Source organism: Lichenostomus cassidix, chromosome 2 (genome assembly GCF_008360975.1).
Source record: "Lichenostomus cassidix isolate B80296 chromosome 2, HeHo_3.0, whole genome shotgun sequence".
Classification (NCBI taxonomy): Eukaryota; Metazoa; Chordata; class Aves; order Passeriformes; family Meliphagidae; genus Lichenostomus; species Lichenostomus cassidix.
The window spans coordinates 21,787,744-21,800,814 of record NC_139482.1 but is presented as its reverse complement, the minus strand read 5'-3'; the positions used below and the strand labels follow the sequence as shown (position 1 = coordinate 21,800,814).

Below are 13,071 nucleotides of genomic sequence, written 5' to 3'. Positions count from 1 at the left end.
ATTATCTCTTGGAGAAGACATGTAAAGGTATCCTTTTCAAAGTCTTCTTGGAATAGCAAAATAAAATTTTTCTGTGCACAAGATTAATAACAATTGTGTTGTCAAATTGAATTAGCTTATTATTATTATTAGTAAGGAACTGTGTTGGAACCTGAGACACAGCACTCGGGGATGGTAACAATTGTAAGTGTGTAGACTTCTGCTTACAAAGGCTGACCTTCCGTGTTTCCTGGGCAATTGGGAATGCCACCCCTCTGCCAAAATCACAGCGCTCAGCTTGCCCAGAGCCTATTAGTGATTGCAGAGAGGAATAGCGGGCTCTGTCTTTCCACACTCTTTGCAAAATATTATGTACTCCTGGCTCTTTCTAAAAGCAAACCTGCTCTTTTCCTCCCAGTCTCATTCTGGCTTTCCTATTATCACTGACATTATTGGTCTATCTGAGACTACATCTTCGAGCGCGTGGGCATAGAGGAAGCTTCCCACAGGCAGCTACGTTTGTTTCAGCAGATTTGTATGAAAATGGAGTCGTAATCATAAAAGTGATATATTAGCACTAAACTGTTATATTTCAGCAGATTGCTCAAAAGCAATTACATAGGCCAAAATGAGTTTGTAATAAACTCTGAATGCTATTATTTCCAGGGTACAGTAGTCTTGAGATGAATTTAAAAGAATGCCAGTTTATTTATCTGATTAACTCATTGTGGTCATAGATTAACATAAACAATTAGTCTGATGGCACTCTATTCTACTGAAGCATTCAGTGTCATTAAACAAAGGAGATTTCTCAAATTTACAGGTTTATTAATGCAATATTTGTCCTATATCTTGATATTCATCAATAGAACTAACAGTATTAGGCAAACTTCATTCAGTTAATTACTTGTTTTTCATTCAAATTATGTTTACTCTACAAAGAAATTATGAGAATAATCCCAGTACCCTAAAAGTAGCAAAAATTATTCACAAAGGGTTCGTCCTCTCCCATTAATTTACAATGAAATGTTAAGACAACCATACTAATCTCTTCAGGTCAGTTTGGATAAGGTAATAGGGTGATGTCATAAAAGCATCTTCAAAACACTCCATGTAGAAGACATGAGAATAACTATCTACAGGAGAGAAAATGACAAACTTTCAAACAGCATGTAATTAAGACAGGGGTTTTCAATTTATGGTTTGCAGAGCAGGAACATTTGGAGTTGCAGACAGCTGAGAACAGGTTACAGTAGACACAATCTCTGTACATTACACTGTGTAGGAGTAAAAATATTAATATTTCTGGGAGAGAGGAAAGAGGGCATTAAAACCTAATATGAATTTTTTAAACTTACCCTTCTGACTGCTTCCGTAACTCTGCAAGTTGGTGGAGTCGCTTGAGTGCTTTTTCCTGTTTCTTCTCATCTTTCCATGACTTTGAAGCCACATTTCTAGCAAATTCCCTTTGTTTTAAATCTTTCAATCTCTGTGTGAAAAGAATATAAACAGAAGGGATTGGATATGTACACAGCAGATACAGTTCTTCTTACTTAACTTATTCACTTTTCGTGAAGTTAATATGTAAACAGAGAGTAAAAATATACTTAAAATACAATCATAGTGAGAAGAGATTGAAAATGCTATTTTTGCCTAGTAAAACAACATGTTTTGGTCTCTGCTATTTAGGTGATATGCACCTACATATGAATGATAGCTTTTTTGTTTATGATGAATACACAAATGCTCTGTTGTGTACAAATACAGATATAAAACTAGAATCCATTTAATGAGGTCAACATTTTCCTATTAAATTCATCCTGTTGAATTGTAATCCACAGGCATATACTGGAACAATTCTGATCTCCTATGTGTAATATATTTTATAGTTCTCTACTTGCACATATATGCATGGATGTGTGGGGGCTCCTCTGTTGGCTTTGTAGCTTTTTAAGGCTGTATTATTTTCTCAAAGGAGAGAATCACTGTCTGAGATATTTGATCAGGACACTCTTTTATTGTTACTGTCAAGATTTTTTAATCTCCTCACATATCTATAAATCAGGTAATTACAGTTGGAGAGAGCAAAATTTTTTGCCTTTACTAAATTTTTTATTGCCTGACTTTGCGCTACCAATAACATAAGGAAAGTGAAGGAGAAGATGCAAACTAGAAAGTGTCAACAGCATCCTCTGCAGAAACAGCTTCTGAGTTCACTGTGCTCTCTAGGAGCCAGCAAGTCATATCTAACATTACAAATTCCCAGTTTAAATCCATGCTTCCATACTCCATAGCAGAAATGCCTTTCCCTTTTTCCCACTTTTCCAGTGCCATGGTGTTTGGGGGAGAAATGTTTACAAGCTGGGAGGGAGCTCTGGTGTATTTAGTCAGATGCCCCAGCTGGAAACTTTAAGGACCAGATCTGGGAACTAAACTGCTGCATTTGTTTGCCCCTTAGCCCAGGGGTGGCTCCATGCTCATCTGTGCGGTTTAGAATGACAGTATCAACACCAGGAAATGCTAAATTTTCCATGGAGCAGTTTTTGGAAAGTGGATTTGAAGAAAGGTTTTGATATAACAGTTACTTTTAAGCTGCTGCTCATCTTTCAGCATCTGTGCCTACTTGACTGTCCACCAGCACCTAAAGGTCAACATCCCAATCACTGCCATTCTCTCATGCTGTTGTTTAACTATGGCATGGCCAAAGCATCAATATGCATCTGTAGGATAAACAGAAGGCTGACCAAGCGTTGTAACAGCAAATATTGCTTTCTGCAGCTCAGGTATGGGCAGCAGTCTGGCCATGGCACAGAGCTTTGCACTGACCAACATGCACCTGCTTCTGAGAAACAGGGCTGGAGGCAAAGTCCTCAACATGTAGAGGTCAAAAAAATTATAAATGCATGAGAGAACTTCTTTTTGGAGAGAAATCTTGCTTTTGCCAATAGATTAAGACAAAGTGAATAGTTGAAAACCACCATCTAAAGAGATGACAACTCCTTTTTTGTCCAGCTAAGATGAGAGAATGCAGTTAGTGGCAATGACTTAATATGACAGAGAGATAACCTCTGTTGGATGAGGATGAGAAAGTCAGAAAGTTGCTCAAGGAACTGGTGCACCACCAAGCAGCAAGAATCACCATGCTGCCTAATGCCTGATGAAAGTCTAACTATTCTGTCAGGACTATCGACAGTCTGTCAAATCTGTATGTTTCTCTGTAAAGTTTTTATCCACTCCACCATCCAGTACTTCATTGAACTACACTCTGAAACAGGACAGCTGCAAAGTCCTCTTTAAAGCTCTTAGGCTTCAGCTTGTTGGAAAGAAATGGTTGCTCCACCACATGTTAATTCTTACCTGTCCCTTTATGTGCCCTCATATTCTCACTATTCATTTGTCCCTTGCCAGGCCAGTCATATTGTGCTCCATTCCCCCAACATCATTGTCTGTAATTTACATTAGAGTGAATGAACATACAAGACAATGCTACTTTTGGTTCAAGAAAGAAGCTTTTCAAATAATGTATTAAAGCCAAAGCTGAAAAAGAAATCAGAGAATCCTCCCAGAAGAAATCCAAATGTTCTGTCACCTAGGTAATATGTACAAGAGGGTAGAGATATTTAAGCAGTAAAGATCTTATTCTCCACTGAAAAACATTGGTAGTCTTGAGCCTTATTAACATGTCCAATGTGAAGAAAGGGCAAAGAAATGCATTTGAGAAATGCCCTTTAGGGCGGCTTGCTGTGTTTTAGCTGTCACCACGAGCTGTTCAGCATCACACATAAAGCATTCATGAGGAAAAACAGAAACAGTTTCTACCTGTCAAGGAAACAAAGAACGGTGTGAAACTGAGAACTAGGGAGCGCAGTACTGCAAAGCAGTGCCATTTCATTTCTTTGACAGTTAGGATGATAATCAAAAAAGCAAATGGACCAACACTAAGAATAGGAGCTCTAGCAGTATTTTTTGCTCTCTAATGGCATGCAGCATGTGTCAGAGAAGTAGAGAAAAGAAAAAGAGATGTAGGTAAGCATAGCAGAGAACTCATCAACTGGAGCTGAAATCCAAGAAATCAAAAGCATCTACAGTCTGAGGAGAGCAAGGGCTCTCCCTGCACATCCCCTCAGCACAACAAAACAAAGCTCCACTGCCAGAGCTATAGTTAGGAATCATAATGAAATTTGTCAGCCGTGTTGGATAGATCATGGGACTGCTGCTGAACCTGCAAACCCTGGTTTTCTTCACTAATAACCTTTGCCAGACTTCTGACAGGCAGACAGATATTTTCTGCAGGTGGGGTACAAGAGCATGCAGTTGAGCAGGTACCTGAATGACAGCCCTAAGCTCAGCAGGCATGCTTAAAAATTAACGTTGCTTTGCACAGCAATTGCATTTTTCACTTAATTAGATACTTAACTGGGCATCCAAATACAGGCACGTATAATAAAATATGATTTGTTTAATAACTTTCTTGTGTTCTGTCTTTCACCTGCTACAAATATAGTTGTCATGGAGTTATATTTTCATTTTAGACTTGTGTTCTATTCTTTCTATGTTTTTTGTACACATGTGTGTGTGGACATTTCCATGTCTAAAAGTAATCCATCCCTTTTTTTATAAACACCCACAAGGAGTATTAGAAGACTAAAAAATAATATTCATTGTCATGGAAAGATTTACCTGTATAATGCGGTCTGAGTCTCATTGGCTCTTCTGTCTAAGACTCAGACAAAAACTTGCTGAATCTATGCTTTTCCTCCTGCAACTGGTGTGAGTCACCAGGGGATTTAAATGAGTTAATGGAGCTGCAACTTCACTACCTCCTGTAGCTAGACATGAAATAACAGTGGTAAAACACCTGTGATTTAGCAATTCATTACTCTTCTTAATGTCTGGGATTTTTTGTTTTGTCCTTTTATAAATTGTCACTTGATTTGGGCCAGTACTTGCTTTGCACTGACCTGTGAGCTTCTGACAAATACTCACTGCTGCTGCATTTGCCGTACTGAGTTTCTTTTCTATCAAGAGTTATGATCCTGATTTCTATTCTTCCCTGGGCAGGTAAATGTTTATCTGGATTCCTATTCATCTGTTCAACTTTAGATGCCTTTCTTTACAACCAGTGGAAAGAAATAAGCACTTTAGGGACCTAATCACCTCTTTTTAAAGCAACTGTCTAAAACAAGAGGGATAAAGTGAAATGTAAAAGTACCTCTTTCTTTTCATTGTGTACAGGGGGTATTAAAGGTGTCTATCTTAATTATGAACGGGTGTTTCTCTAAGAAGGAGATACAGCTGACATCCCAGCTGAGGTGCCTTTACACCAAAGCACACAGTGTGGGCAACAAACAGGAGGAGCTGGAACCCACTGCACTGCTAGAAATTTAGGATCCAATTGCCATCACGGCAACCTGGTGGGAGGAATGAAGGGTTTCGTCAGTAGGCTCACATGAGATCCTACCCTATGGGACAAGGGAGCAGAACCAAGCTGGCAGATCTTTAAGGAAGTTTTCTATAGAGCACAAGAGCTCTCAATCCCTTGGTGTAAGAGGAAAGGAGACAAGGCATGGCTGAGTCAAGACCTGCTGGTGAAATGAAGAGGTAAGAAGGAAATGCAAAGGTGGGGAAAGCAGGGACAGGTATCCTGGGAAGGGTGTAGTGATGTTGCTCAGTTGTGTAAGGATGGGTCAGGAAGGCCAAGGTGCAGCTGAGCTGATCTTGGCAAAGGATGAGAAGAATAATAGGAAGAGCAGGAATGTCAGCAAAGAAATGAAGGTTGAAGAAAATGTAAGGAAATGCCATGTAAGGAAAGCAAACAGGAGTGGTGAACTGGTAACAGCAAATGAGGAGAAAGTTGAGTTACTCAACAACTGTTTTGCCTCATTCTTAACTGGCAAGTCTCTCAATTTGAGGACCACAGGAATACAGTACTGGGACACAGCATTACTACTCGTTTTGAGCATTCTGCCAGGGGCTATGCCATTTTATAGATTCAACAGGGGTTCTCAGTGTTAACTGCTTCAGATTCTTGGACAAAGAAATGTTGCTGCAAATCCTCTTCTTGTTCACAGTAATGTGACTGCACTGATTGTCAGTAGAAGGAATCTGGGGAAAAAATCCTATGTATTAAGTTGGAAAATGTCATTTTAGTATAAACTAAATTTTTATTTTTCCTATTACAGTAAGGATATCTTTCTTCTGGAATATCATTCACAGTGCACCCTCCAAAATACTCATCACCTTATAATGCATTCCAGCCCCAGGTAAAAATGTATACATCATGTTAGGAATATGTCTCCTGTCATATTAAGAGACCCTTCTTTGAATGTTTGAGTGCCTGATTTGCTTTAAAGATTTATTTCCACTCTGCAAAAGCCTCCTTAATTAAGTTCTAACCAAATTCACCATAGAAGGTTTAATTGAGGAAAAAAAGGAATGTTAATTTCAGTAATTACTCTCTTGCCTGCAACCCTAACATTGAAAACAAATGCATTATTTGTAAAATGATTTCACACTGTAAACCATCAAATGAGAATGATAGTCACCAGAGAACATAATTAAACTTCATGTCTAAAGCTTAGAGTATTAGCTAAGTGGAAGTGAGAAAACAGCAATGAAGGAATTTGCTTTTACTGTGGTAAATAAAATCCCAAAGATAAATTGGAAAAGCTATTACATACAGGAATTAACAATGAGAGATGAAGCTCAAAAACAAGCTGATAAATTTTCATTTGTTTTACCCATAAATAGCTACAGATCACTTTGAAGTGTGAGCAAGTAATTATTTGTTAGAGTAGTTTATATTATAGTCAGCTGTAACAGATTCCATATTGGTAATGGAAGTGAATGAGAAGACAAGAAGAAAATGTCCTGGTCTGATTGGATTGGGGAATGAGATGATGGCAGGATGAAGGAAAAGTCGACTGAGACATGCCCTAAAGAATCCATCTGTCAGTGAATGAGATGCTGATCATGGATTTAACCTGAAGGATAAATTGCAGATGGCCCTTTGGAGGGCTTGTTTTTTCATGTCTTCAGAGAAATTCTTACTGTTTATCCAGACCTGCAGATATTCCTGCTAATGAAATGGATTTCATCTATTTCTACATGAAAGTATCCATTTGTGGATGTTTTCCATTTTAAAAGATCCACTTGTGCTGCTCAAAACAATGCCTCAAATAAAGTTAAAACAGATACATTTGGTGGAGGCCATTTCCATAGGGAAGAGGACAAAGCTTGCCCTTTGTGGCAGCAACTCAGTCCTGTGGAAGCCTGAGCTATTGACCACTCATGTTTCTATCAGTTCCAACAAAATTATGGTCATAGGCTCCACCAAGCTGCCTCCATGCTGTGTAGTTGATTAGATGTATTTAGTGTCACTCTGGAATAGAGAACAATTTACCCAGAAAAACCAACACACTTGAATGATAAAAACTCGGGGTAAGGTCTACATCTTCCCTTCAAGCTGATATATTACTTCACTTGTCAGGGTGTTGGGCTCTTTCTTAGATGAAAAACATAATGTCATATATTTTATTTCTTTTTCCTTCTAATTTAAGCAGCTAAAAGAAAAGAAACTGGCATTACAGATCCTGTACAAGACTAGCTCTTTTCACAAGTTTTAGTACTTCCTGTAATCCTATTTTGAAAATATTTAAGATTTTCCACATATATTTAAAGCCTGTCTCACCATTACATTTTCCTTTCTTCTAACTGTGGCAGGCAGAATACAAAATCACCTACATTCTAACGAAAAGAGAAAGAGTCTAAATTATCCCAGAATTCTACAGGTGAGTCCAAAACCTGGCCTAAAACTTTCTTGAATGTGTTCAGCATTCTTCCAGAGTAACAAAAATGACAGTAGAAATGTCCATGCCTAGATTTTAAATAGCACTTTCCATAGAGATATCTCAGATTTCTTATGAAACTTCATCTTTACCATGATGACATTTTACCAGTGTAATAAATGAAGGCATAGAGAGATGGAGTGAATTCTGGAAAGAGCAGGGAAGAGGCTGAATCAACATGTACAGGTGTGTTCTTAATTATCACCTCTAATTCTTTGTACACCCATTGAAAAAAGATGTCAGGCACATGAATTAAACCTAATTTTGATTTACCTCTGTGATAGGTTGATTCTTGATAACTATGGTAATGCTGAGGGGACAACAATAGAGCATAAAGGATAAACCACTTCCAATGTATTGTGCTCATAGTAAATGGAGGAAAGTTGATGCAAACACTTCGTAGTGACTTTGAAGTGCTCTACAAGAGAAAAAGTCCATGACTAAAAAGAGATATTTTAATATCTACTTGAGAGAAATGTAATCTTGCTTATAGTTACCAGTCACTGAACTTAAGATGAAAAGTTATGAACTGGGCAAAGAGTGAAAAATATGTGTGTGAAGGATATATGAAGAAAGTATTGCTTTTTTAATAGGATGTAATAGCTATCCATAAAAAATATTTTAGGTTGTGAATTAGTTTCATTTTTGGTTTTGTTTTTTTCTGTGGTGGTTGTTTTGTTGGCTTTGGCACTTTTTTTTTTTTAAATATTCAGTCAAAACCAAAGTATTCTTTGTCTTGTATTAGCTCGAAGTAGACTGGGCTCTTCTGGAGGAGAGTAGTTGAAGGTAACCAGGAATCCAGCAGCAATTCTATAAAAAAAATCCCTGCTCAAAGTAAAGGAGCTTTAATAAATTACATTTCCTTGCAGTGTCACTCAATCAGAAAAGACCACAAAGGAATTTTGTAATCATCCAATCAAAACTTTTCATTAACACAAGACAGGGGACATCCAGATAAATTGATGAATTCAAGTTACTTTAACAAGAGCTATTTTATATAATCCATATTAAATTACATTAATTAAAGTATAATTCTTCAACCTTTTATGGAGACCCATATCAGTCATGCCAGTATTTTCCCTGGCACTAATGTCAGAATGACAGATTTTCATATTTATTCTTTTTAAATCCTAGCATGGCATCGTCTAACTTGATGCTTTTTTGTCTAGTTCTCTAAGACCCATTAAAAACCAACATTAATTATTAGGAGAGTTTATAGCCATGTTGGTCACCTGAACCAGCTGAGACAAAAATATTTATCTCTAGAATATGTTGTTTAAGATCCTTCTGAAGTATTAGTAGAGGGGTACTGCACAATAATCCAAAACGTCATGGATGTGACTAAGTCATCTGGCTTTGTTCCAAATATAGAACAGAAATCTGTGTTGAATAGTCCTTTTAATGTCACTGCTAGCAAGTAAATAATTTCAATTTCGACTAGAAGATACTTTATGTTCTCAATATATTTTCAGAAACTTTCTTGCCCTCACCTCTGATGACTTCAGATTTTTCTTTTGCCCTTTTTACTTCCTCCATCACTTCTTTTCCAATTTCTACACTTGTGATTTATAGTATTTACCATCCATTTTTCCTTTCTCTCCTTTATTATAAATTTAAGACTGAGAGAATTGACTTTCCTTCTAAATGAGATTAGCTGTTTATAACCTATTTGGTCTTTTTCAGTTCTGGGATTTGGGTTCTTAAACCATCTGCCAAGTGCTCTTTAAAATTTCTTTGTTCTCTCTCACATCTTTCTACTTGATTTCTTCCTCCCAGCCCACTGACAAGCTCATTCACCTTTATGAAACTAGGTTCCTGAAAGAAGTGTATGTTACAGTTTGTTGTTTATACAGATATATGCAAATATTTTATTTGCATTTACTAAATACAATTGCTTCATTTTTTTATTTCCCATATGTCTGTGTTGATCATCATAATGCTAATAACATATAGATTAAAGATCAGCTTTAATGCATATGTTATTATTTTTAGGGACCTGAAATATGGATGAAGTATATTTGTGCTATTCTGGTCATAGGCAGCACATTCAGATGGAAGATCTGTTAATTTTGATTTCTTCATGCATGGGCTTGGAGTAGCAGTTTATGTTCCAGTCTCTGTTTTATTTACAGAAAAAGATGAACAGATGTTCCTTTTTTTTTTTTTCCAGGGATCATTCACTCCTGAAAGAGCCTGGTTTAAACTTTGATTACCAGAGACAATCTTCTGAGAACACATCTTAGTACATTGTACTGATTTTTAAAAAGGTTATTTTCATTATATTTTTAGTTTATTTTTTTCTTTTCAAATTTTGCAGTTTATTTTATTATTTTCCAGTTTTGCTTCACATTATTATTGTGTATTGTCTCCTTTGATATTAGTGTCCTTTCTTCCCCCTACTTGGCTTATCCATCTCTCTTCCCAGTTAAGCAGCATTTCCTTCTGAAATAACAAAAGCAACAAGGTGCTTCCTAAGCAAATTCAGTGCATCATGGAAAAAGATGACCAAGTTACGAAGAATGAAAAATGTCCTAATTTTCCAGTTTATAAAGGCAAAGATATTTTCGTCCTATCTAGCTTCCTTTTTATTGCAATATGCTTAAAATTTTATTTATTTCCAACTTGTGATTTGTGTTTGATCCCCTTGAACTTACTGCTGTTGCAACCTGCAGTGCCTGAGGCTTTTGCTGAGAGAGGAAAGTAAAAGCAAGCACAGGGCTGAGATCTGCAGTTCAGCCCACTGGTGTGTGACATGGCACTGAGCTGAACCTCGGCACACTTCAATTGTCATGCCATAATTTAAAATTTTTAATAGTGTTGTAGAAACTGCTCCCTGAATAGAGAGTAGAAACGAACATGATTGCTTTTATAAGAGCAATCCTGTACTACTTTTCTTATCCTCTTATGTGTTGTAGAGTTATGGGAGGTAACATTTGATGTTACCCTCTCAGCTATGCTCCAAATGATGTCTGTTTGTACTCTTACATCAAATGATGCTATAAACACACATCTAGTTTTTCAAGCAGACATGGGCAATGTTTAATATTCTAAAGCTAATCTATCACTCACTGTTTCTGAAATACTTTGTCACTTCTCAAATTCTTTTGTGTCACTTGACATAAAGAACCTTTTAAGAAAACTTTACTTTACTACTCCCTCCCAGGAAATTTTCGTTCCTGTAAAATTTGAAGTTGATGTTTTATTTATATCATGGTTTCTTATTCTAGTAATCCATGCTTTTCTACACCCTGAATTTTAATTATTTCTTGCAAAAAAGGAGAAATACCATGAGTATGTGGACTGAAATGCCTCTTAAAATATGCATCAGCACAGATAAAATGTGGTGGTAATGGCTTCTTATTCTTTAGACTAGGTGAGTTAAAACAACACTGGAAATTATTCTGGAGACAAGGAGAAGTAGGGCAGCTGGATTAAATTTTATAATTTTAATTTTGGAAAAAAAAGTTGATTGTTTTTCCACATAGTATTGGTTTAGCTTTTAGAGACACCTTGTGCAACAATAAAAAGAATTATGTTAAAAAATTTGTTTATTCCCCAAATAACAAAATTGCTATAACAATTGCTGTGTACTTCTGATGTGCTCCATGTCTAGACGTGTTAGGCTATGACTTGCTGCTTGATGTGTTTTCTCTTCCAATTTATTATTATTATCAAACGGAGGGCTACAATCTCAATTTTATTTTTTTTCCCAGACAGGCAAACAGACATTATGCTGCACTAAATCTCAAAATGGGAAAGTAATCAAAGTCTGACACAGGCTATTGAGGGCTGAGATTATGTAAATGAATTGGATGTTCAGGTGTAACTCAGGCTCAAATTATATAAAAGTAATGCAGAACTCAGAAAAGATGGTCAATATGAGCTGATGAGAAGAATTAATATTGCTTTGAACTAAAGACGAGATTAATCTGAATATTCTGGATTCCTTTTGAAAGGTGAAAATTACATTGTGCCTTTCAGGCAATATTTTTGTATGCAAATATTGGTAACTATCACAGAGACCCAGAATATTCTGAGCCAGGTGATTGTGTCCAAGTCCTGGCCCTGCACAGGCTGCCCCAAGAATCACAGCCTATGCCTGAGAACATTGTCCCAACACTTCTTGAACTCTCAAGCTTGGTGCTGTGACCACTAGCCTGGGGACACTATGTGACTTTATAAACTGCATTGGTTTACCCCTAAGCATGATACTACTTTACCCTATAGTTCCTCAATTAATTTTGGCTTGATATTAACACAGTCCAGGCTAAGACTGATGATCCAGGGCAGGTTCAGGATACAAGCCACAGGTTGTTTAATTTCTGTCAGGTATGATTTAATACCCTGTTGAATACCACAGATTCTAAATGGAAAGTGTAAACACACATCAATGGAATGTGACTTTTCAACATAAATGTTTAGGTGCCTGTTTTGAAGAAAGCAGTAGTCAGAATCCATCAACATGATACGGTATGAAAATAAGCCAGGAAATTCTAATTATAAGCATAAAGCATATCACAGGGTTCCAGGGGGTGTCTGTCAATTCTTCTATACTTACACACTTGTTACAAGACTAGAATTTCTGCTGTGCAGAAAACTTTGATATCTGGGATTTCTTTCTTTTTTAGTCTTAGTGAGAGAATAAAATTTGGAAAATTTATTTAAAAAATGAAAAATTCAAGTGGCTTTATGCCAATGCATCTAAATAGCAATGCAACATAAGGCCTTAAAGTTGTAATTCTCATAATTTCTCTATCTCAAGAATGGCAAACAAAAATGTGTGCTTATGTTACAATAATATTATGAAAGAATTATTACGTACCTTATACGAAATTTTGAAATGTACTTTTTTAAAGTAAAACTGTTGAAGCAAACTATTTCAATCTTTATGAACCATTTCACATTGATTGAAACTAAATAATGTAAAACTTCTGTATGAAATATAAGTATGAAACATAAACAAACATCTTCCTACATTCCTGAGTAACCATTCCACTCTGAAAAAAACATTTCATGAAAAATTAGTGGTTAGGGTTTTTTGGTTTGGTTTTTGCTTTGGTTTTGGTTTTTTTTCAAGAAATATATTTTTTTTACTGTCTCATCACCTGTATTAGTATGTTTGTTTGGTATTTACATGCATGTCACCGATATTTCTCTATGTATTGCCTTGAAATTTAATCTGAGAAGATGCTTAAAGAGTCCTCATCTTTTTAATGGCTTCTGATGGAGCCTAATTATTATAATA

The 13,071-nt window shown here is 36.4% G+C and overlaps 1 protein-coding gene across 2 annotated transcripts in view; it reads right to left on the bottom strand.

Annotated features, from left to right (window-relative positions):
* ZNF804B (zinc finger protein 804B) overlaps window positions 1-13,071 on the bottom strand; it is a 231,648-nt gene that overhangs the window by 8,859 nt on the left and 209,718 nt on the right. For both annotated transcript variants that reach the window (XM_085050664.1, XM_085050665.1), the window contains exon 3: window positions 1,338-1,468. In XM_085050664.1, the coding sequence (XP_084906790.1) occupies window positions 1,338-1,468 (131 nt within the window). The remainder of the gene's footprint in view (window positions 1-1,337; window positions 1,469-13,071) is intronic.